The sequence below is a fragment of the Arachis stenosperma genome, chromosome 3, assembly GCF_014773155.1.
Source record: "Arachis stenosperma cultivar V10309 chromosome 3, arast.V10309.gnm1.PFL2, whole genome shotgun sequence".
Taxonomy (NCBI): domain Eukaryota; kingdom Viridiplantae; phylum Streptophyta; class Magnoliopsida; order Fabales; family Fabaceae; genus Arachis; species Arachis stenosperma.
The window spans coordinates 22,160,181-22,186,353 of NC_080379.1; the positions used below are offsets into that span (position 1 = coordinate 22,160,181).

Genomic DNA, 26,173 nt, shown 5'->3' on the forward strand with positions numbered 1-26,173 from the left:
AGACTTTAAGTGGACCTTGTAAATTTGCAAGACTTAGCTTTGTCTTTTAAGCTGTTTTCATAAAATAACATTTCCCTAAACTTGTTTTGCAAATTCATTGAACTTAAAATGTTAATTTTTTGCAATAACATTATTGATGTTCAACTTTGAAAAAGTATTTTCCCATTTTTTTATGCTCAAGTTTGGAAAAGTATTTACTAAATATTTAAATCTATCATTAGTTCATTAGGCTCTATTATTAGAAACTCAACTAATTGAATTTAACAATCTAAAAGCTTTTAAAGAACGCATTAAGTTTCTCAATGAGAATTCGTTCTATTTGGTTAAAAGACTAAAGTGCTTGACACAGTATAAGGTAAGTTCTAGCCGCAGCAATTAATGAATATTAAATATAAGACAAATTTTGACTGATTTTGGTTAAAATTTTTTTTGTTATCAAATATTTTCGTATTGATTAAAAGACTAAAGTACTTGACACACTATAAAGCAGTTTTACATCAATAAAAAAAAAGCTACATACTTGTTTGAATTGTGGGATCAATAAATCTGAAAAAAAAAAAAACAAAAGCTAGAATAAATTTCCAAAATAAATAAATATCTTTATTGAAGCACAACCTTGATAAACTCTAGTCTTTTGTTTGCCCATACTTTCTGCTTCATTCAATTTGAATGTTTGAGCTTTCATTATATTAGGGTAAAGGATTATTTTAATTGTTAATCGTTTAATTAAATTTTAATTTTGTCTATAATATTTAAAACATTCTATTTTTATTATAGTTAAAATTAAAATATTCTCTTTTAAAAAAAAATTATTTTATTTCTATTATTATCTTTTTATTTTTCTTATTCTTTTATCACTTTCCTTCACAAATCACTAAAATTAAACCACTTCTATAATCACTACAATTATGATTTTTGTTGCACGTTAGAAGAAAATTATAATAAAAAATATATATTTTGAAAAAAAATTAATATTTTGACTAAAAAATAAAATAAAATAAAATAAGATATTTGATATATATAAAAAAATATATAAAAGATGTTTGAAATAATGTTGGTGAGAATACAAAACCTGTTGACTTATGAGGGCGAAGCAGCCGCGTAAAATTATTCTCAAGTTCAGTCAAAAACTCTGTATTACTTATTGAAAAGAAAGTAGTTTATTAGTAGTTTATTAGTATACTAATATAGAAGAGTTGGGTCCATCTAGTGTACAGATGTGTTTTGGTATAGATTTACAGATTTTTGTTTTTTATTGATTTAAAAGTGTATCACTAAAAGTGTTGTTTAAAGAAAAAGTGTTACCCTTAATCGTTAACTTGGCTCTGATACCAATTTGTAATTTCTTTTTCAAAATTATTAACTCTTCATATTTTGCTTCGAATAAGTTTATAATTTGTATATATTTGGTTGGTGGTACTTTATAATGTGTAATTTCATAATCAAAAGTATTGAGCATTTCTACTATTACTAATTCTGATTTTATTTTTATAGTTTTTCAATCTTGTTTTAGTTTATAATATTCTTTTTTGCATTGATTATTGTATATAAAATCTTTTATCTGTTTGTCTTTTTCTTTAATATAATTTTTCAAATCCTCCAGAACTTCTTTTATTTCTACACTTTCTATTGTTTCTAAATATCTTTTTAATTTTTCAACTTCATTCTCCATTTTTTCTTTCAATAGCTTTAATTCTTTTAAGTCATAATATGGTGTTCCAGGCATTTATAAATTTTTTAAGTTTAGCTCCAACTCGTTTATATTTGTTCTTATTTCTATCCTTTTTATTATAAGGTCATTAATTTCGAACTGAAGATTATTTAATTCCCTTTTATACTCCTTTATTTTACTTTTTAATTTTTTCGCCCTTTTTCTTTTTATTTTGTTTTCTGGTCTTTCAATCTTTGTATACTTCATTATTTATCTTAGAATTTCTGCAAATTCTATCATCGATTCATCACTATTTTCTAGAGATTCTATTAATTTTTCTAACTCTTCAACTTCTCCTTTCAATTTGTCATAGATTATTTTTAGAGCTTCAAATGCTCTTTGATTTATTTCAGAAAACTGTAAATAATTCAACCGATTTTCTCTTTCAAAGAGCTCTTGTTTCTTGTCTTGATAGGTTACATATATTTTCTCTTTATTTATTGTCATAACTTAGTGTTTAGAGTTTCATTTAATTTTTCGACCTTTTTTGTTAATTCTTTTATTTCACAATTTTCTTCTTTAATCTTTAACTTAGATAAACTTAAAGGGCTATTAATTTTGGATTCTCTTATTTGAAAATTCGATGAAACTAATTTTCCTTATGGTTCTTTTAGTAAAAGAACTGGGTTTTCAATAGTTTTATATTTTGGTATTTCTGTTTTTACAATTTTCTGAAATAATTCATCGACATAAATTCTTTCTCTGTTTTTAAATATTATACTATGATGGCTATTTGTTAAAGCATAATTTATTGCATATGTAATTGAAAATGGTTCATCGTCTTGTTCCATTAGACTCTTTATGTGAAATTTATAAGCCAAACTTATAGATCTTCCAAGATTTTCAGTTGATAAAGGTATAGCATATCCAAGATGGGCATTGAATTTAACATTTACGTTTGCCAAGTTTTCATGAACAATTCCAATTATTTGATCTATTGGGTCATCAGTAATTCTTTTGTCACAGATTGCTAAGCTTATTGGTGAATTAATTCCTTTCATATATGTAGATTTGATTAAGACTTGTATAGTACTAATATGAATCCATCCAATTTTAGATCTTTTTTGTTGATCCTTAATTTTCTCAATCTATTTACTCAATTCTTCATCATTTATCAAAGCTATTTCAAGTTCTCTATTAGCAGATTTTATCTTTATAGGGGCTTCAAGTTGAATTTTTCCATAGTATATTATATTTTTTCTATTAAAAACTTCTTTTAAAAGATTTTGTTTGTTAAAATTTTCATTTGATTTGAGATTTAATTCTGTTTTTAGAACAGCCTGTTTTTCATTATCTAATAAGGCAGATAATCTATAATAATCAGATTCTTCCGTTAATTCTAAACTTTCTAAATAATTCATAGCTATGAGATTAAGATAAAGGCGTACCTTTCTGGAGAAAAAACTTCCTTTATTTAGAATATTTTACATAAGATATTTTTATCTCCAGAGGGGAGATTGTAGATACTAACTCCAGAGGGGAGTTTAGAATTGGTTTTTCCTAAGGGAATTCTTCTTCAAACTATAGAATCGCCTCGGCTGCTTCCTCCTTGCTCTCCTAGCATATGAGTACTCTTAGCCTCCTGCTTTCTATTGTTTGATGCCTTCTACAATTGCCTAAGCAACCTATTTATAATGGTTGGGTCTGATGGACAATTCCCATCATTACCCTTCTTATGACGTCATTGCTTACGTCATTGTTTATTATCTTGCACCAGCTACATTGTTAGTTCTCTATGACCTAAGCGCTTACGTCACTATGCAATAATGTTGAGAGATGCTTCAGATGTGCTGTCCTCCTCTTTCATTACGTGACCTTCAGATATGTTGTCTTCTTCCTTTATCATGTGGGTTGATTCCGTTTCATTATTGCTTTCTTCAGATAACTCTGAGACACATAGCTGGCACTTGTGGTCTTCTCTGCCTTTTATCAAATAGCAGAGATTCCTCTTTATCCCTTCGGGGAGCTTTTCTAAGAGTCCAGATAAGTTGTAGAATGCTGATTCAAATTCCACTAAGAGTCTCATCTCTCTTTCTTCAATTTCATTTTTCTTACTGGACACAAGTAAAGTATTTCTGCTTTTATAATTGATTCTTGTGTGAGATTCCCTTGTTATCTTTTGAGTTCTTTCGAAGACCCTTGCTAGTGTGCTGGCTAGTCTTCCTTCATGACTGTAGATTGTTAAATCTTGAACTTGATCAATTAGTTGAAAATTTCCTGGGAAGACGGACATGAAGATTACTTGATGTGTTGGAACCAAGCATTCTTCTTCTTCATTAAAAATAGGTTGACTATTCATTAATTTTAGGGATATATCCCTTGGATTTACGTTGTCAATCATATTTTTAAATCTCTTTACTGCATCATGAATCCTGCAGGAAACTCACTAATAATTTTCAAATCATTAAAAATTAAAATTGTATCAATTAATCCATACTGGAAAAACTGATAGGTGTCAGATGGGGAAGCATTTGGAAATATAACCAGCTTTGTTAGCTGTTCTTTGGCAATAGGATAATATCCCAAGATTGCCCTTTTTTCTTCAGTCCAATTTAAGACTATGTTAAGGGTTTCTCTGAGATTTGATCTACAGACCCTTTTCTTTTCCTTGATTTCAGCTCTTCTAGGAATGTTTCTTATTATTCCTGTTCTCTGGGTTTGAATTGGAGCTTTATCTGCTCTTTTTAGGGTTTGCTCTGGATGAAGAGTTTCATATTCCCTGAAAGATTCCTTTGCTTCTTCTAGTGTTAAAAACCCTCATTTATGAATTATCCTTGATTGATGTGTAAATGGTGCTGCTTTTTCCCAGGCATCATATACTCCTTTCATGGGGCCATTATAAATTACATAATATTTTTTATCTTGGATGGATTTTTTGATAATTTCAGCAATTGTTTTATTTTCTGGAATTTTTTTTCACCTGATTTGTCCACCACGCTTAGCTGGCTGAACTCTGATGGTTTTGGTTGTTGTGTTGATTTCATTGCTTCGATGGCCTTCTTGAGGGATTGGATCTGTGTCCTTATTTGCTGACAATACTTGCATTTTTCGAGTTCTTGTTCATATTTTTGAATTTCTTGATCTAATGCGTTGTAGACGAACTCCATTCTCTCGTTAATGTATCTGCAATAACATTTTTGTCACCCTTAATATATTCAATTTTTATTGGATATTGTAACAAAAATAATTGCCATCTTACCAATCGTCCATGATTATAATCAACTTTTAAATTATATCGTATGAAACCTGTTAGGTAACTTGAATCTGTCCTTAATGTAAATTCTTTGGGTAGTAAATCGATTTTCCATTTCTTAAGAGATTTAATTGCTGCTAGAGTTTCCCTTTCATAAGTTGTATATCTCTGTTCTGTTGGAGTAAAAGTCCCTGAAATATACCTGCAAAGTAATTCCTTTGGGGGATATTTAGAATCTAGTGATTCTTTTTCTTGTTCCAAACTTTTTATAGCTTTCTTAGCTTTTAGACATCCTGACCAGGTTATGTCTGAAGCATCTGTTTCTACTATTAAGTAGTCATTTTCCTCTGGAATATAAAGTTCTGGAAGTTTTTCACATAATTCTTTAATTCTTTGAATTTGTATACTATCTTTTTCATCCCATTTCCATACTTTTTTAGTACTTATTTTTGGAAATAAGCTTTTAGTGTATTCTGTTATATTCTTTAAAAATCCCTGATCAGAAATATAATTTATACACCCTAAAAATCTTTGTAATTGTTTTCTATCTTCTATTTTATTAGGAAATAAATTTACCTTTTCTAGAACATTTGGTTGAAGTTTTAGCTTTCCTTGAGTGGATAGAATTAATCCAAGGAACTCTATTTCTTGTTTTGCTATTCTGGCTTTCTTTTTACTAAGAACTAATCCTTTTTTCTTGCATCTTTCTAAAACTATTAATAATTTTTGAAGATGATCTTCTTTATCTTGTTTTGTGAAAATTAGTATATCATCAATGTATACTAAAACAAATTCATTTAACTCTTTAAGATTTTCTTCCATAAATCTTTGATAAATACCTGGGGCTTGTTTTAATCCGAATGGCAATACATTCCATTCGTAGAGTAACACACTTGTTGATTCTTTTGTTGGGCAAGTAAAAGCAGTTAATTTCTTTGTTTCTTCGTCTAGACGAAGTTGCCAATATCCTGATTTTGCATCAAGAGATGAAAACCAAGTTGCTCCTTTGATTTTTTCTAAAATAGAGTCTTTTCTTGGAAGTTTATGAGCATCGCCAATAGTTGCTTCATTCATCTTCTTATAGTTAATAACCATTCTTTGTTTTTCCCTTTTAATTTCGTTATTGTTTTCGACATAAAAGGCTGGAGCCGCATGAGGACTTTTACTTAATCTTATAATCCCTTTTTCTAAAAGATCTCTACATTCTAATGAGAACTCTTCTCTATCTCTTGCGGAATAAGGAATTTTATTTGGAACATTTATCTCTTTTGTAGGATCTTTTAATTTAATGCTTACTAATTCATTATTTGTATTTTTAATATCTAAAGGATTTTCAGCACAAATTTCATCCAAAAGTTCTTCTATCTTTATTTCAAGATTATTTTTTTGGGATATTTATTTGAAAGTATAGATTTAAATAACATGTCTCTAATATAGAGAATATTTTAAATTTTAAGATCTTATCTATAGTAGTAGTTGGTATTTTTATACGTTTTGATTTTTGATTTATTGAAGAATCGTGTGGAGCTTTTAAAACTATATATGTTAATTCTTGAATAAATGGATGATATAGCTTTAAAAAGTTATTTCCTATGATAAAATCTATTCCAGAATCTAACATATATATAGATGGAACAATGAACCTATAATTTTGAATAAAAATTTCAGCCATCTCTGCTTTTTAGTCAATTTTATATATTGATTTGTCAGCTATTCTAACTCTTAATGGTTTCTTTAATTTTTTCCAATCAAGTTTTATATTTGAACTAGCAAAGCATTGTGTTGCTCCAGAATCTATAAAAGCATTTATAAACTTTTCTGTTATTTTTATAGTAATAAATGTGGCATTATTACTCAATCTCTGAGTCTGTTTCTGAGACATATTCAAAAATGTAGTCTAAGTTATCATCAGATTCCTCTAATGGTTCCATAAAACAAGACTTAGCAATTTCTATTTGCTTAGTAAGATCTTTTTTATCCTTTTTTTTGGGACATTCATTCGCATGGTGTCCTTCTTCTTAGCAATACCAACACTTGCAATTTTCTTTTTTATTCGGGCAATAGTCATTTTTTTGTCTTTTGTTTTTATTGTTATCTCTTTTTCTAAAGTATCTCTTTTTTCTCCAATTTGGATAGTATTTTCTTTTTCTAAATTGATATTTTCTTTTTCTTTGAAAATTTTTATTAAGACCATATTTTTGGGGTATTTCTTCGTTATCCTGACAGCAAATTCTAATTATATTTGCAAATCTTTTTTGAGTCGCTTCTTGCATACAACGTTCTTTTATTTCCTCTCTTATTGCAGAGGTTGCTCCACCAAAATTATTTTCAATTGTTCCTCTATTTATTTCTCTTATAAATCTTCCCATTATAAATTCATTAGCAGGATATGGAAGTTTTGTTATATACATACTAAGATAATGATTTTTATCTTCTTCTTTTAATTTGTAATAATGTATTCTATATTCACATATATAAGACTCTATATTACATAGATCATATATCTGAATATTAGCTAGATGGTTTTTTACTTCTTGATATTCTTTATTATAGACTTCTTGTTTATGATCTATAATATTTTTCCCAAAAAATTCTTTATATAGAATCATCATTATATATAATATTTTATCATAAGCTGTTGTTTTTGTTGCTAATTCTTCTATTATTTGGTTCTCTATTGATGTCATATAATCTCTTATAGCTCCTTTAGTATGAAACCCTATGTAATTCCAAATATCTCTTCCAGACAATTCACTAAGTTTTGGATTAGTAAAGGCTTCTAATAAAAAGGAATTCAACCAATTTTCGAAAATTTCCTTTTCATTCTTTTTACAGTCTAAGTCAAGCATTCTTTCTCCTTCCATTTCCTGGATTTTAGGAACGTATTTTGATAGAATTTTTGTATATTTTGAATCTTTATTTATAAACCCTTTTTTGAAAGCATAATTATCAAAACCTGTTTTCCATTTATATTGAGATTGGTTATTTTTAGATGTTCCAGCTTCATCTTTTACTTGTATTGGAATTGCTGGTTTTTCGTCACTTGAATAATCTAGGATGTGTTCTTCATTTTCTATATTTTCAGAATTTACTAATTCTTCTTCTATTTGAAATCCTTGTTCCATAATATTATTTTCTTGAGCCATTTTTAATTGTTTAAAAAGCATTGTAACTTCTTCTAATTTTTCTTCAATATTCATAATTTTAGAGGTGGTTTTACTTTTATATCTGTTATGTTGATTATATTTTGAAATTTTTTTTCTTTGGGATTCTCCTTTTCTTTATTTCTTTGAAATTTTATGGATACTAATATTTCTTCAAGCATATCTACTATAGAATTTAATTGTGGATTAAAAGTATGGTAAAGATGTGGGGAATCATTTCCATGGTAACATTTCTTAGAAATTTCGTGTGAAAAATAAGTTTTTTCAGGTTTTTGAAGTCCTTCAATAAAACTTATAGTAAAATAAAGATTTTGAGAAAAATCATTTTGTATTGATTTTAAGAATTCGGTGTCATTACAGTTAACATTAGTTAAAATCATTAATTTTTGATCTATTAATTTTGATAACTTGATTATTTCTTCTCTTAAATCTTCTAATTTACTTTTTTCCATTAAGTGACGCTTTTCTTTGTGAAGAGTTACAGTTTAAAGTGTAGCTTTAGAAAGTGTAGTATAAACAAATCTTTAAATCTGTACAGATCTAGATCTGTACCATATAATTCTCTAGAAGAGTTATATTGTAGAAAATATGAACGTGTTTCAAAGAAAGAAAGGAAAAAAAAAAACACTTGGGGATTAGTCAAGTGGGTGGTGGTTGGGTAACCACCTCGTAATTGAGAGAAAGAGAGCTTCTGCCTTCTAGTTTTCGCAGGTAGACCCCAGAAATAAATTAAAATGAATATTATTTTGCAATTGTTTACTTAGCTCCTCTTTCCGGCTCATTCCTAAATAAATTAGTGTCCTATTTTTTCGTTAATCAAACAAATTTTAATTTTTGTTTATTATATTTTATATTAATAATTTAAATTTAAAATTTAAAATTTAAAACATAATTAAAGTTCAGAATTAATAATTTATAATTTAGAATTTAATTTAAATTTTAGAATTAAAAAATGATTATACTTCTTACTTTTTCGAAAGCATATTATTAGTATTTACCACTTTTGCAATTAGTTTTGTAGTGTTGCCATTTTGGTTTTTGAGATGACATAACTACCTTTTTAATATTAGCTAGACTATATTATATAAAAATAAAATATTAACCGTTAATATTTTTCTAGAAAAAATATGAATTAATTAGTGTGAATTCAAATATAAGAAAAAAATGTTAGTTACCTAATATTTTTTAATTTTCATCTCAACAATTTATTAAAAATGATGGACAATTTGGATTTTCATTAAAAAGTGGACTAGAGGTTTAATTTGAATCTCTAACATTTATAGTTAGAGGAAAAATATTTAAATATTCTATTCCCTGAAATTTCCTACTATTTTTTTTTCTTTTTTATTAAAAGAAGAAAGTTCTACGGTTGCGCGTATACAGCATATATATAAGTAGAGAAATGAATTCATGGCTGCTTAGACTAACAATATCCATCTAGAGCGTTTTCTCTCTGATCTTCAAAACAAACTTAGACACACACACGTGAGGCAAATTAAATATAATAATTATTATTGTTATTTATAGGGAGTTGAAATCAATGAAGATGGTGAGAACCCCTCATCGGTGTGAGAAAAGTGGAGTGAGAAAAGGAACATGGACACCTGAGGAAGATACCAAGTTGATTGCTCATCTCACTACGTTTGGTCACCCCACCAATTGGCGCCAACTACCCACAGCTGCAGGTTCATATAGGAACAACTTCATAATTTAACTAACTGCTAATTTAACAATTTATTATCATTATTATAATCTCCGCTTATCATCATACCATTTATTTCAAAAATTTAAGTGATAACAAAAAATACATAAATAATTATATATCTAATACATATTTTTACACAAAATATTTTTTGAGTGTGGATAAATTTTGTATAATTATTCTTTTTATCTTTTTATTTTTTTATATTAATTTTTTCTTTTAAATCAAATTATAAATCTTTTAATCATAAAAATTTTGATGTTATATTATAATAATTTTTTTAATTTAAACAAATATATAAATGATTATATTTTTAATATCAACTGCTAATTATATTCAAGATAATTGATTTTTTCTATATGGTGATCATAGTTGAGGCATTCATAGGCAAATCATTATATGTTTTCTTAAGGTCTTGCAAGGTGTGGAAAGAGCTGCAGATTAAGATGGATGAATTATTTAAGGCCAGATGTCAAAAGAGGGAATTATACACAAGAAGAAGATGACACTATAATCAAACTACACAATCAGTTTGGTAATAGGTACGAGCCAACACCTCATTATTATATTTTTATGAAAATGATTGATAACAACAAAAATTAAGTAGTAAATGAATTATAGTTCAAATGGTATAGTCTATTCATACTTATTTAAGAGGTCTGCAGATTTAAGTTTTCTATCTTTATTAAAAAAAAAAACTAAAAATAGTATGATATTTTTATTAATCTGCAAAATCTAGATTAACAAAAATTGTTCAGAGTGACATTACACGATTACGTAAGTTTTGCTTGATTAAGAACTACATCTAATAATTGTTGATAAAGCAAGGATAACATTGTAACAGATTATTTGTTAGGAATTAAAGTGTAGTAGATTCAAATGTGAATTAACAATAGTCACAAAAAAAATGTGAATTAACAATAACTTTATTAGCATTGGTAGTTTTTAGGTTAATCTCTTTTTAACTAGTTTTGTTAATTATTGCTACTCAGTATATATTATTATAATTTATTTACAGTGATGATTATGAATCATTTGATATGTTATCGATTAAAACTAAATGTGCAAAAATAACATATACATGCATCAACTTAATTACTTAAGGGTATAATAGTTACTCCTCTTATGAGTCTCAAATATTATTGTAGATGGTCTATGATTGCGTCTCACTTACATGGAAGATCAGACAACGAGATAAAGAATCGGTGGCACTCCCAACTTAAGAAGCGATTCCAACACACTTCGGCCTCTAATTCAAATAATCATAATGCCTTAGTTGAATCAACGGAAGAAGAGATAGTGAATAATAATAATAATAATAATAATAATAATGCCACTATAAATGAATACCCTTATAGTAATCTTCTCAACACTTCTCCAGCTTCTTCTCAAAGCGATACATATGACGATTTTTCTCCATTGAGCGACTTTTTCTACACACCTGCGGTGGATCTTGCTGCACCATTTGGTAATAACTCGGTTTTGGCTATTGATAATGATGATCACTATGCTAATTTCCTGGATAATATGGTACATAGTAACATAGTGCCAATTGGTGCAGATTGTGTTTGGACTCAACAGGATTATTCAAGTCCAATCTATGAGGTACAACTTTGGGGTCTATAGGAATAATTTGTAAGGGAGAAAAATGGCATTGCTTTAACGAATATATTTGGGAATTGATGAAGTGAACGCAGACTTTTCCGTAATAATTATAGAAGGCGTGTAAAATCTTATCAGAAGTAATCAAAGTTGTCAAATGATGCTTATATTTGATAGGGTAATGCTAATATAAGAATTAGGGAATATATAGTATAAAATATATATTAAAAATAAATTAAATAATATATATATATATATATATCTATTTATATATAAATATATAATAATTAATTTTGATGTACATATATTATTTTTTATATTATAACGTAATTTTTTTGGTAAGATGTTAATGTGATTTGTTGATTTAATCGGCTTTTAAAGTTTTTTTAATGGTAATATAAAAAGGCCTATTTAAAAATAAAAAATAAGGTCTATTCATTCTGATTTTATAATTACTTAATTAAGATACCATTTATATAAAGATAGTAAAAATATTTTTTTAAAAAGTTGTTTATTTAGTCACATTTAAAAAATGTAGATTAATAATAACAATATAAATTATGAATAAAATTAAAGATCTAAAAAAAGAAATAATTATATTTGATTCTAATTAATATTAATTCAAACATACTAAACTTTTAAATTAATATCAAATAATTTTTTTAAAATTTCAATTTCATAATAAATTTTATTCAAAGAATTCAAAAAATAAATAAAAATTATTAGACTAAAAGTAAAATAATTAACAATAAAAATTAATAAATTAAAATATAAATCTTAAAAAATAAAAAATATTAAAAGAATTTAATTACAAAAATTGTAAATAAAAACTCAAATCTTAAAAAATTATTAAATTCTTAAATAAGAAAAAATATCAAAATATAATAATGAGATGTAAGTAAAAAAATAATATTATAAAATTTATAAAAAAATAATAAAAATAAAATAATTTTTTAATAAATTTTTTGTTAAAATTTTAAATTTTAAACAAATTAAAAAATTAATATCAAGATCAAATTAATAATTTTAAAAATATAATAATATTTTTTAATAAAGATAGCACTTTTAATTAATATCATATATTAAAAATTTAATACCTGATAATCTATTAAATAGATAAGATCAAACATATTATCTAAGTCTCCACCTTATATTTATCTCCAGTAAATTAGCTTTGATGACAAATAAAACACACCTCCAATTCATGGGTGGATTATTTACAAATAAAAAACTAGCCAGTCAGTACATTTGTTTGCTTTACGATAAACTTTGTTAAAAGATAACTCCCAGAGTTTATTTCTTAGATTTTGAATTAGCTTAATAAAGGTAAGAGACTCTCTCAAATAAAAATGTTAAAAATAATTTTTTTTAAAAATATTTTTTAATAATTAAAATTTAATATATAATTAATTAAATTATATTATTTTTATTAAAATTAGATAAGATAAATTGTGTTATTTTTGTTCTAATGCCCAACTCCCAAGCCATGATACGCTCCGATCTCCATAGTTCTACTTGGTCCACCTCACACCTTCCTATATCTGCCCAAGAGCCTCTAATCCATTCACCAGTGTATGTACGTAATAGGCCAGCCGAATTCAGTTTAACCCAACCTTGTTATGTGGCACTTTCCATTTCAATCCCCTCCGTGTAGTTAAAACTTACCCGCATCCCGAAAGGAATCGAGAAAAAAAAAACAGATATAATTGTTGGATGTATAAGCTTCATCAACACTTCCACAGCTTTCGGGCAGTCCCTCATCATCGCGTGGAGGAATGATTCATCCACTCTTCTGCAGTTGCGACAATAAGGGTCGGTCCCTAGAATTCTTGCTCTTCGTATCGCTGTAAAGAGTCTATTGTGCATCATTTGCCACTCTTGTCGGTACTTTTCACTTCCACAACGCCTTCCAATTGCTATTAGTATCTCCACCATAATTAGCTAGAATATTGAAGGTGAAGCTACAGTAAATTCACTCTTGGATGTTATTATTATTATTACAAAAATAGCCTTGTATATTAAAATTAGCTAATAAAATCGGTCACCGTATATATGTGTATAAATATATTTAATTTAGTTCATTTTTAATGTGTATTTTATATTTCAATATGTATTTTATATTAGTGATTGATTTTAGTGTACATATAGCATAGTCGGTATTATTAGAATTAAGTACTTTTTTCGTCTCTAATATCTTGGGTCAAAATTAAATTAAAATTTTACGTATATTTTAAGTAAAATATGTGTAAATTTAATCGAATTTTAATATATTTAAAATTTTAATTAATTTATATTATTTTTATATTGATAAATTTTTATCAATATGTAACCTTATTATAACAATATGTATTATTAATAGATTAATAATATTATTGATGTTTTGAGTTAGTTGAGTTTGTTGAGTTTAATATATATATATATATATTATTTTATTTTCATTTAGTATTAGTAGCATATTCATAGTGTATTTTAGTGTAAAGATATTAAATAGAATTATTAATTTAGTTTAAAGAAAAAAATTAAATTTGTTATTATTCAGACAAATTTTACTATATATCAAATAACGTATTTATTAATTTTTATTTTATTATAAAAATGATCTAAATCATAATACTAATAGAGTTGTTATATCATAGGATTATTAATAACATGTTTATTAATTCATTTTTATTTTAGTTTCATAATAAATGATAGGGTTAAGTACGATTTTGGTTTCTAAGTTATAGGTCGAAAATTTTTTTCGTCTCCAACCTTTTTTTGTATACAAAATCGTCCTAAAGTTTAAAACCAAGTATTAAAATTGTCCTTTTTACTTAAATCTTAAAATTTTGAACCAAACTACTTATAACAAAAAAAATTATAAAAGAAAAATAAGAGAATGAGAGTATTTATACTCCTGTAAAAGGGGAAGGGAAGAAGAAAGAGGGGAAAGGCCAAGAAGAAGAAAAAGCTGTCAACGATCCACCTTTGCCTCCACTTTTGTCGCCAAAAATTTAAAACCAAGTTAAAATTTTGGGATGATTTTAAAACTAAATTAAACATTAGGAACTATTTTGTATACAAAAAAAATGTTGGGGATGAAAAAATATTTTGACATATACCTTAGGGACTAAAATTGTACTTAACCCTAAATGATATTTTTAAATTTGAATAATTTATCAATTAGTTTATACTTATTATACTGTATATTCAATAATTTATTGAAAAAAGAATATTAATATAATGAATAAAAAATAATTTAAAAAAGATATTGTTTAAAGAAGAAGGACAAATAAATCCCTGACCAATTTGAATTTAAAGACAATTAGGTCCCTGTCCATTTCTGAACCTGACACGTCAACATTTTTCACTCAGAGTTAACGGAGAAACACCCACAGAGACCGCATTGTGTTACAAAAGTAGAGAACATGAACCGAAGTAGATTATTTTTGTCTTGAGAAGTCGCGTTGTCATTCTGAAAAATGAACAGGGGTCGAGTTCGTAGTTCACTCAGAAAATTAGACCTTTTTAGGACAGGAAAGAAACAAAGAAAGAATGAAAAACGACCCTGTTTTGGCTTAGGGGCTTTTTTGTCCATAAACCTTTTTTCTAAACCATCCACGTAAGACACAGTAATGACATGATGCATGAAGGGATTTAAGTGTTTTGGTTTTGAGAATGTAAGGAACTTAAATGTATTTTTTAATCTTCTGGGAATTAAATGTCCGCAGGACAAAAGATTAGGAACCTATTTATCATTTTCTCTAATCCTTATTATTATTATTACAAAAAAATGACCAATTGTACCTATGAAAGATAAAAATGCTGACATATATCTATGGTAGATCGAAACTAATCTTGTACATACGGAAGATGCACTTCGTGTGACAAAAGTATCATGTTTTGATTATACACTTACTTTGTTATTATCCGAACCTACGTGGCACCCCAACCCTCCAAAGCTCTATCTACATGGAAGTGAACAATTTTGTTCACCAAGGGTTTGAAAAAAAATAGATTTTGCAGGAGAATATGCTGTGCCCTAGTAGAGCTTCATCGTCGTCGTCGCTCCATTCCCAATTCGAAAAAGACGACCAGAGCACGCCCAAGCGGTCACAATGAATATGTAACAAAAAATCTTGGATAGATTAGCGAGTAGAGAATCATACCAGGCGTTTCGTTGTCAACAACGAAGGCGCCACTCCCTCACAACTAGAAAATGGATAAATACAGACAGATTTACAGACAGATTTAGTCTTTATTACAAACGGATTTTTGATTACCGATGAAATTACCGACGGATTTTGTCCCTCTGTAAAAGCCCCGTCGGAAATTATTTACCGACAGATTTTTTTCCGTCGAAAAATTACCGACGAATTTTTACTAGTTACCGACGGATTTTCCCTCTGTAAATTCTCCCTCCATTTCCTGAAGGCGACAAACTTACAAACGGATTTTTCGTCTGTAATTACAGACGGATTTTCAGACGGATTTTTCATCTGTAATTACAGACAGATTTTCCGTCTGTAATTACAGATAGATTTTCAGACGGATTTTCCGTCTATAATTACAGACGAATTTTCCGACAGATTTTCCATCTGTAATTTAAACTTTGGAAAATCATGATTATAGACAAAAAATCCGTCTATAAAGTAAAATAGAATTTTTTTTACTTTTTCTAATTACAAAATAAATATAAATTTAATACAAATTTTTATTCGAATATTTATAATATTTCAAAAAATAAATAAATTCATCGTATTAAAAATAAACAATATTTACAATAAATTATTCAATATGAATTGAAGATACAGCTGAAGTGACTTCATTTGTTCTAGGGTCAGCACTTTTTAAAGAAACGCCATAAGGATCTTCTTTAACTAGAAGGGCAAGAACATTGAGTGAGCTCCATGTTTTTGTCACATTGCTGCTTGAATCTCCCAAAGTAACAGCAAAGACAGCATCAAATCCTCCTGCTCCTGGAACTCCAGCCAACAACACTCCTTCCAAGTTCAGTGTAGCATCTAAAAGTTTTGTTTGTGATTCTGGTTCAATCTGCATGAATTGCAAGGAAAGAATAATGATATTCTACCGGCAGATATAATTTATAATCAACATCATTCAAACAGAAGAAGCCTAATAATAAGTGCCAAATCAATGAAAAGAACTTACAGGAACACCTGCAGCCTCACCCATTAGGCGCAGCCTCACCCATTAGGCGCATATGATATCTAATCCCAAGCATAGCTTCTTTTGCACCTAGCAATGCTTTAATAACTGCTTCCTTGTTGGGTTCAAAAGCTTGCTCTATCCACTGCGAGAATTGCATTTTCAACATCAACATAAGAAGAAAAGCAAGAACATGAGAGCCTGAAGTGTAGTCTCAAGAACATGATATGACATATGTGCATTAGAAATTCAGTCACACCACTTGAAACTGAAAACAAGAAAAATAGGATAAACTTTTATTTAGAAACCCAAGAAATATACAAGGGGTAAAGTGTAACAACATACACGATCAAAATCTGGATTCTTTATCCACAAGGGTATCTCTGGAAGCATTTGTTGCAGAGTTTTGGCATCTTGCTCGGCCAAAGGACGAATTATGGGATCCTGAAATTAAGAATGTCATAGTCTGAAATTGTTAATTAACTAAGCAAAAGTATAAGGTAATGAATAGCATCTTCTAAAGTCTATAGTTAAATCATAACAAAACTTTGAAGCTACCCTCTTTCCCCACTATGGTATTTCAGCTGAAAGTATGTGTTCGCAAAATTCAGTAGTGATTAAAGCTGATATAGTAAAAGTAAAATTATATTAAATTCAACAAATAAGTCATGATTACCGGAAGAAAAGGCAGACCAAATACTGCATTTTCCTTGGATCAGAACCTTAATTATGACACATCTTATATGAAAACTAAGTATTGCTTTTCGGCATCTTACTTTAGACAAAAGCAATCTTCATGAATAAAAATTATCATAGAAAAAATCTAGTGTTAAGCTCCTACTATATAGCATATACACCTAGCAAGGAGGTACCTTTTAGTTTCATGCAAAAGTCTTCTAATGGCAAATTTAATTGGCATAGTGGATCCAAAAATTAAAAGGAATAATAAAACAAAATAAAATAAGAACAGTTGAATTAGTTTAGAGGAAGAAACTAACCTTGACATGTGTTGGCTGAAAGTATATAAACACGTAGTATCCAATGACAACACCAATTGAAGTTCCAATTCCAAAGCCAATACAAGTACCTATGGTACTAAATACACCCATCTTAGCTGAAAGTTTTGTCTGTTCAATGTGTAAAAAAGAGAGTGAAGCTAACTAAAACTTGCACAATAACAGACTGTGAGTAGTTAAGTAGAGACCTGAACTCACTCACTTTGTGTGCCTGAAAAAGACAAGAACCTATCTTTAATTTGTATATCTTATCAGAAAAACGTTCCCTTGAAAACCAGTGGCCAGTAAGATCAACCATCATTTGATCCACACAAAACTGTTTGATAACGAAATTTGCAAAGGCATTAGAAATTCAGTCACACAAGTTGAGATAGTCAAATTTTGTTGTCTTTCCTTCTCACAGAAACATAGATCCAAAACATCTGAAGTGCTTCTCTCTCTCTCTCCCCTTAAATTTAAACAGAGATAAAAAGGAGAACGTGCCTGAAAAAAAAATATAAACTTTTTGTCCACCAAGATAAGAATAAAATAAAGAGAGAAAGAGCATCTAATCTAATCTAACTGAATGAGATCCACTCCACTAATTTAACAAAATAATCGAATTTCAAATACTTCACTAATTTTCACTAAACTGAATGAGATCCACTTCTTTGAAGAACGAATGAATTCACGTGATTACAAGCATGAAAGCTAATTCCATGAACCCGTTTACTTGTGCAAAGACCGCAACAAAGTAAAGCTAATTATCATTACCGAATAAAATATTAATTATTAATTAGTAATGTAACAAAAATTGAATAAATAACTAAAAGAGACGAGTAATTAGGTAGAGAGATGCTCAAATTAAATAGAATGCACTTTAAAATTGACTCTAGAGATAAAAAAATAAGTTAGTTATTTCATTTTTCTTTTTTCCTTTTTACAAAAAAGAAAAATAAAAATAAAGAGCCCGAAGCATATTTCTTTCCAATGTATTCAGATAGTTTAACCTGAAAAGGCATAAATAATACATTAATAATGAGAGAAAGAAAAGGACTTTACTGGCTGACATTCTGGTAATATTTGCTTCGGCTGGCAGAAATATACCTTGATAAATTCCTGATCAAAAACAGCCTCTGCTTCAAAATCTGGTGCTGTATTCCCAACTAGTTAGACATAAAGAACCTCACCTCCCACGTTGCTAGACCCTTCATGTAGCCAGGAAGACATTCAAATTGATTCATTGCTTCTAACATTGATCATTAACAGTAAAAATCCACAACAAATAAGAGAAAAAGCAGAAAAAGCTAGCAACTTTCAAACAATCTAAGCTACCTTGAAACAACACATTTTCTCAAAAGCAACTAAAGACAAGAATCAAAGCAGAACAAGTAGTACTCATCAATTATATTGGTCATCTAATATAAGAAAGTTTATTGGTCATGAAGTAGTACATACAAGTAGTACTCATCAATTATATTAGGCACAAAACAGTGGTTTAATAATAACTAACAACTTCATGCAAGGAAAAATACTACCAATCACAAATGCAAAACATGAGAAAACTTACACCCAATTTCATAAGCAATCCAAGAGGAAAAGTACCTAAATCTTGTGAATTGGGAAAAGGAAACACAGAAAACAAGTTCCGCTCTTTTCCATCTCTCTCAGGAAATTCATCAAACACATGGCAATCACCTAAAAATCAGAAGACTAGCAAGAATGGAGGATATCCTGGTAACCACCAAGAAGACTAGCAAGCAGACAAGTGACCACACGAGAAGTCAATCACCTAAAAATCAGAACCAATCGTGAATCAGAAGCTAAAACCCCAAAATTGGAACCCAAAACCCCCCAAATTTCACATAACCAATTGAAAATCGAAACATACCTTCTCTGACTCAATTAGCCATTGTAGTTCATCATCACCATCATAGCCATACACATCTTCAACACTGAAAAGAGAGAGCGAGTGAGAACAAGTGAGAAAGAGAGGATAGAGACTGAGACAAAGAATGATGACCTGGTGAGCGCACGAGACGATGGTGAGTGGCAACGATGAGAGTAGACGAAGGTGAGGAAGAAGATGAAGTGGGGTGAAAACGAAAGAGAACAAGGAAGAAGTGGCGTGAGAATGAAGGAGAACAAAGGCAGTTTGGCGTGAAAACGAAAAATTCATTAAGGTGAAACTTTTTGTTCTTGGCATGTATAATGAAGTTCATTGAACTAACTGGTTTAAATAGACATGTCCTTTGACTGAATTCAATTGCATTGTTTTGGTTGCATAATGGCAAGATTACCAGTAATCACTGCAGGAGCAGGACCCGTCCTTGAAATGATGAAACCTAGTGGTATCCCTAACAATGATTTCTCTTCCTTCTATAGCTGATATGTACTTTATTGCAGTGTGGCAATCTCCACAAACTCTCAAGTTCTTGAATACCCTGATTGGAACACCTAATGGTACCTTTAGAAGTCCAAATGCAATTGCCAATTTCTCACTGTGCCATAGAAGTAGCTGTTCTTTCAGCTCCTCTTCCACATCATGCAATGCAAACTCAAGATCCGGAATATAGCCAGCCATCTTCATTTTCTTCTCCAATTCATTTAGTTTTTTATGTATAGAAACCAATTCTGGGTGCAATCGGTCGCTTGACCGAAACTCATGCACCACACTCTTTATCTCAATCCAACTATATCCAGGTGTCTTCACTACATTATTGTCTTTCATCGATCTCCGAATCCTAGCAACATGCTCCCATCTATTTTGTGCTGCATAAATATTGGCCAATTGAACATATCCAGTTGCACTACTAGGATCAAGCGCAAGCAGATTCTTGGCAGCAAACTCAGCCAGATCTAGGTTCTTATGGATCCTACAGGCTCCCAAAAGCGTTCCAAAGATGGCAGGATGTGGCTTAAACGGCATACTTTTTATCAAGTCTTTTGACTCAGATAACCTTCCACGTCGACCGAGAAGGTCAACCATGCAAGCATAGTGTTCTGGCCTAGCTTCAATTCCATAATCCCTTATCATAGCATCAAAATATTGGACCCCAAGATCTACAAATCCTGCATGGTTACAAGCTAAAAATACTGCTACAAAAGTAATCCAATCTGGCTTCATGCCATCATTTTTCATTGCATCAAATAACTCCAGAGCTTTTTCACCAGCTCCATGTTGTGCATAACCAGAAATCATTGCATTCCATGATACAAGGTCTTTCCGTTGGATCTGCACAAACAATTTCGACGCGTCCTTCAGCTCCCCGCATTTGGAATACATGCTAACCAATGAAGTTCCGGCTGTGGTGTCACTACTCAATGGAGATTTACAAACTAACTGATGAACTTGTCTACCAAGTTGCAATGCTGATAGGTTACTACAACCCAACAACACACTAGTCAAGCTCACAGCATTAGGCTTGGCCCCAGTCTCTAACATTGTCTTCAAAAGCTTCAACCCATCTTCTGCCCTGCTATTATCAACATACCCAGCTATCATAGCATTCCATGTCACCAAAGTCTTCTGAGACATTTCTTGGAACAATTTCTCGGCAGACTCAACTCTGCCAAATTTCATGTACCCAGTGATCATGGCAGTCCAGGTAATCACACTCTTCACAGTTGCAGCATAAAAGCATTCCACTGCAGAATCCAAGTCTCCACAAGCCACATACCCCGACACCATCGCACTCCATGAGACAGTATTTTTCTCTGGCATTGCCAAGAACATCATGCGCGCCTCGCCCATCAATCCAATCTGAGCATAACCTGAGATCATCGTGTTCCAAGACGCCGTATCCTTCACAGGCATTACATCAAAGTAAGCACGGGCTCTGTGGATGCCAAAATTGTTCAAATAACATGCCAGCATGATATTATAAGACACACTATTCGGTTCAGGAATTTTATCAAAAACTTGGCGTACAACTTCAAAATTCCCAAGATTCTTGGCGTAGCCAGCAAGGATAGAGTTCCAAGTAACGGTGCTCTTCACTGTCATTTTATCAAACACTTGGAGAGCAGAATCCATGTCACCCAATCGAAGGTAATTGGCGATGAGCTTGTTGGAGGCAACGACATTGTTGAACATGCTCTGGTTGAACTGTGATGGGAGTGGGGTTACTAACATGGTGGAGCCACAACCGAGGCCGGAGGAGGAGGACACGTGGCGTTTACTCAGCGTTAAAACAAAGTTCCTAACAAGCCCTGAATAATACATGAATCGATGGCTTTGTCCTTAGGGGGCCTTGATTCTTAGTTGTTTCTTTGTGTTCAAGAGCTTATGCAGCTGTAGTGGCGGGAAAATAAACTGGTGTGAGTGCTTAGTTATTTGTTTGGTTATTTTAAAAGACTTCAACTAGGAGCTAATTTTCTTTTAGCCAATAGTTATTTTTTTTTTAATTTTAAAGAGAAAATATAAGAAGCCAACTTTTAGCCAACATTAGTGGGCTTTTTCTTTAGTTCTAAAATTTCTCATTCTTTTTGGAGGATTTATAATTTAGAATTTAGAGTTAAAGTTTTATGATTCAGGATCTAAAGTTTGAGTTAAACAAAATAATTTTCAAAAAAGTTGATGTTAGTTAAAAAAAATTGTTTCCCTAACATTTATCAATTTAAATTCTAAATTTTAAACCTTAAATCCAAAATCTTAAATTCTATATCCCAAATTCTAATGTTAGTTATTTTCATTCTCTATATTTTCATTCGAACCAATATTCACACCACAAAAACAACCATTCAGTCCTAAAAGTTCATTTAATCCCTTTTCATCTTGCATCCAATTCACAAAACACATACACGGACCAATACCATCAAACATTCCGCCATAAGTCAAACCACATACTAAACTAATCAAAGTATCAAACACCCAAACCATAAACATTTTCAAACTCATTCACTCACTCTAAAATCTACCACATAAATAGTATTGTAATTTTCTTTTTCTGAAAGAGAACTAAAAAGAAATACCTCTGCTACGCCGCCGGTCCTCTCTTCCATCTCTGAGGATGAATCCTACCGGTGATCTTTCCGGCGTCGCCATCTTGTTGCCGAGCTGCTACGTCTTCACTGACAGCAGCAACACTATCACCGCCGAGCCTCTCTTTTCCTCTCTGTTCTCTAGACCGGCGTGGCCTCTTCTTCGTCTTTTCTCTCTTCGCGATCTCTCTCCTTCGCCGGTGGGGGCTCACTTCTTCACCTGTAGCTTTTTCTTCTCTCTTCCCTCTGTTTTCAAAGCCACTCCCCCTCCGTTCTGAGTTCTGACTCCCACGGCCCGCTGTTATTGTGTATTACACTATTATGTTGTAAAATAGATAAGAAAGAGGTAATAAAATAAAGTATAAATAAAAGACACTATTATTAGTATTTATCAATATTATTATACTATTATAATATATTAATATTATATTAGTAGTATGTGAAGAGAAAAAAATAAAAGTGTTTTATTGTAGTGAAAAAGAGAGAGGGAAAGTATTTTCTTTTGCTATTGCCAAGGTTCAGAGAACCGGACCGATCATCAAACCGCTCTAGTCACTGATTTACTGGTTTATTGGTCTAACCGGTCCAACCGGTGGTTCAACCGGATAAATCGTTTTAGAATAGAATAATAAATAAATTATAAGGTGCTTTGTACAGGTAAGCTTATTAGAAATATGCAAAACTCTAAAAACATGAGAAAGTACCAGTTGAAAGCTTCTAATTACAATTGTTACCAAATATATATGTCCTTTATGTAAGGTTAAATTTGAATGGAAAAGCATCTTATGTGCAATACATCATAGAGATCACATTCAATAATTTTATTGACTTGAAGCTCATTAAAAAAACAAATAAAAATTAAAACTCCTTGATTCTTTGGTAACCAAATGATTGAAAAGATAAGTGAACATAGACCAAATGTGCAGGAATTGAGCACTAACATTTCAGAAATTAGCAATACTCAACATCTAAAACAGAGAGAACAATTGTACAAAAATAGATATTAACAGTTTATAATTTGTGGGAATTAACTTAATATTCTATAGTTTCTTTCTTCTCCTTTTAGTTTCTTTTTTTCAATGGAAAGTGGAAACAAGATTTAACAATAAAAATTCAATAATAAAAATTCCATCATTCATTTTAATCAGTTCAAAACAAGATACAATTTAGCTAAATTTAACTAAAAAATTTAATAAATAAATTCAGTTCAATACAACAGAGAAGACTTAATCATTCAGATAAAAGCTCATGCTTTAGTATCGTTTTAACATAAATTAACAAAGAATTATCAAAGTTTAAGCATAATTTTTTTCAATACAGCATAAAAAAACAATCAAATAGAGTACAGCCAGCAGTAGCAGTAGAGTTAATCATTCAACAATAGCATTAACCATGTTCTTAACCTAAAGCAGGAGCCAAACACAATGAAAATTATAAGCATGTTCTTAACCACAACACAAGACCATATCTGCCTACAGCATTCATCCATTCAACACAACACAATTTTGCCTAGTGCCTACAACATTCAGCCATTCAACAAAACACAATTCTGCCTACAATCAGATAACCCCAATCATAAACATCATTACCAAATTAAATAAAAAATCAACCAAAAATCACCTTGCAAATCAAAAACTCAATCTCTTGAACTCAATAATTACATCAGTTATCCAACTAAATAATTGCATCACAGTTATCATAAACTGATTTCAAAGCCTAGAAGCAGTAAGCAAAACCAATCAACAAAGCACTGACTGAGTATTCTGTTCTGATTCTGTGACTGGGAAGCAACAAATTCAACAAATTCAACAAATCCAAGTAAAGTCCCGATTTACAGCAACATTTAGATTAGCAACAAGGCAAATTTGATTAGCAATTCAGCAACATGCAAAATTACAGGGAGAAGGGAAATCTGAAAAGAGAGAACAGGGAAGCGATGGTGCAGGGACTCACGAACGATCGACGGCGAGTCGGCGACCACCCCACGAGTTGCTTCTGCCGCCGGCAACGAGACAGACGAACCACGAGATGCCAGTGACTGTGACGAGACTCGAGTGAGGCTGGGAGGCAGAATCGAGCAGAGACAACCACGGACGACGAGCAGCAACCAACACGCACAGCTCGAGCACTCACTGGCGGAGGGAGGCGCAAGCAGCCGAGCACAGAGGAGAACGGCGAGATGCGAGCACCCGACGTGGAGGATCCGGCGAGAGGCCCGAGAGCACGAAGACGGAAGTTCTTGAGTGCGATGGACGGCGGCAGCAGTCTCTCACTCCGACAGATGACGACAACTATTGGTGGAGGCTAGGGTTTGCTTTCTTTGGTGGAGGCTAGGGTTTGATGAAGGAAGGAGTTGGAGAATGGGGAATGGGGATAACACGCAACTTTTTCCCTTTCAAGGAAGGAAACGAGGTCGTTTTCTGTGAACCGGCCGGGTTCTGGTCTGGTCCGATCTGCCGGTAACCGGCCGGTTCAGCGGTTCTTGAGCGGTTTTTAATTTTGCGGTTTTACACGCTGGACCGGACTATTTTCTTTGTCGGTTTTTGGTTGAATCGGTTCGACCGGTCGGTTCGGTCTGGTTTTTAGAACATTGGTTATTGCTGTTGTACTCTCTTTTGTATCAGGTCATGCCTATTTATAGGGGTACAAATGCATTGCTATTAATTTCATTTTGTTTTGGAAAACAATTTCTTCAATATAGGAAAGGTTAGCCGCCCAAACTCATAAATGGGCATTCAATTTGTTTTTATCATAACACTTCCCCTTGGATGCCCATTTAGGATAATACATCATTAAAACCTTACTAAAGAAAAATTCAGGAGAAAAAAAAAAACCTTAGTGAAGAAAAAATAGTATAATATAATGTTCTGAAAACCAGACCGAACCGAACCGGCCGGTTCAATCCGGTTAACCAGAAACTGGTCACCTAGTCGGTCCGGTCCACCTGCAAAACTGTACTGCAAAAAATCGACAAAAAAACCGATTGAACCGGTGGTTAACCGGTGAACCAGGCAAACCGGCCCGGTTTTTATGGGTGCCGGTTTTTTCCCCTGCTAGAAAAACGGCGTCGTTTGTTTAAAAAAAAAAAAGGATGAAGAACGCGTGACTTGCAGGCTGCCACTCCCAAAATTGAAAATCCAAAATCCATAATCTCTATTCTCCAAAATCTTCGAAGAAGTGAAGACTGAAGAGTGAAGAACCCTCCACTGCCACTCCCAACCATCAGCTCCACTCCCAATCTATTCTCCACTCTCCAAAATTGAAGCAGCTTCTGCATACAACGGATCAGAGGACGCCGTGAAGAACACCCGACGTTCGGCCACCTTCGCGCACCGTCGCCGACGTTCGCGCACCGTCGCCCACGCTCGCGCACCGTCGCGCACCTGGGTTTTTGGGTTTCTCCATTTCTAGCTTCTGGGTTTCTCCGTTTCTGCCTTCTGGGTTTCTGGGTTTCTGGGTTTATGGCTTCTGTTCATGCTGTGTTGTTTTCTGGCTTTTCTTCGTTCTTCTCTTGAGGTAAGATCTGGGCTTCTGGCGTCTGTTCATTGTATAGTGTATACCGTTTTCAATTTTTTTTCTAGCTTCTGTTCTTCTATTTTTTTATATGATTAATCAAATGTGGAATGAATTTGTTGTATACTTGTATGTTGGATTTGAGAATAAAATTGATGCATG

The 26,173-nt window shown here is 31.2% G+C and overlaps 2 protein-coding genes across 35 annotated transcripts; one reads left to right on the plus strand and one right to left on the minus strand.

The window, feature by feature from the left end:
* The first annotated feature begins 9,505 nt into the window (after nucleotides 1–9,505).
* LOC130970179 (transcription factor MYB13-like) lies at nucleotides 9,506–11,536 on the plus strand. 2 transcript variants are annotated; one of them, XM_057896172.1, is made up of 4 exons: nucleotides 9,506–9,753; nucleotides 10,183–10,312; nucleotides 10,919–11,238; nucleotides 11,332–11,536. In XM_057896172.1, exons 1-4 carry the CDS (start codon nucleotides 9,609–9,611, stop codon nucleotides 11,394–11,396), a joined length of 660 nt encoding a protein of 219 aa, XP_057752155.1. In that variant the 5' UTR covers nucleotides 9,506–9,608; the 3' UTR covers nucleotides 11,397–11,536. The 2 variants fall into 2 exon arrangements, with proteins under 2 accessions (XP_057752155.1, XP_057752154.1); XM_057896171.1 differs by having other exon boundaries at nucleotides 10,919–11,532.
* A 4,553-nt stretch (nucleotides 11,537–16,089) lies between these two features.
* On the minus strand, nucleotides 16,090–24,849 carry LOC130968176 (pentatricopeptide repeat-containing protein At4g16835, mitochondrial-like). Of its 33 annotated transcripts, none has more exons than XM_057893325.1 (11): nucleotides 24,452–24,849; nucleotides 22,490–22,796; nucleotides 19,816–21,809; nucleotides 19,407–19,470; nucleotides 19,121–19,307; nucleotides 18,623–18,723; nucleotides 17,739–17,852; nucleotides 17,519–17,607; nucleotides 16,866–16,964; nucleotides 16,524–16,665; nucleotides 16,090–16,406 (listed from the first exon to the last, which is right to left on the minus strand). In XM_057893325.1, the coding sequence occupies exons 3-5, from the start codon at nucleotides 21,738–21,740 to the stop codon at nucleotides 19,269–19,271; spliced, it is 2,028 nt and encodes a 675-aa protein (XP_057749308.1). In that variant the 5' UTR covers nucleotides 21,741–21,809; nucleotides 22,490–22,796; nucleotides 24,452–24,849; the 3' UTR covers nucleotides 16,090–16,406; nucleotides 16,524–16,665; nucleotides 16,866–16,964; nucleotides 17,519–17,607; nucleotides 17,739–17,852; nucleotides 18,623–18,723; nucleotides 19,121–19,268. The 33 variants fall into 33 exon arrangements, with proteins under 33 accessions (XP_057749308.1, XP_057749305.1, XP_057749307.1 ...); XM_057893322.1 differs by having other exon boundaries at nucleotides 17,519–17,647; XM_057893324.1 differs by having other exon boundaries at nucleotides 17,519–17,647; nucleotides 19,086–19,307.
* Nucleotides 24,850–26,173: the final 1,324 nt, after the last annotated feature.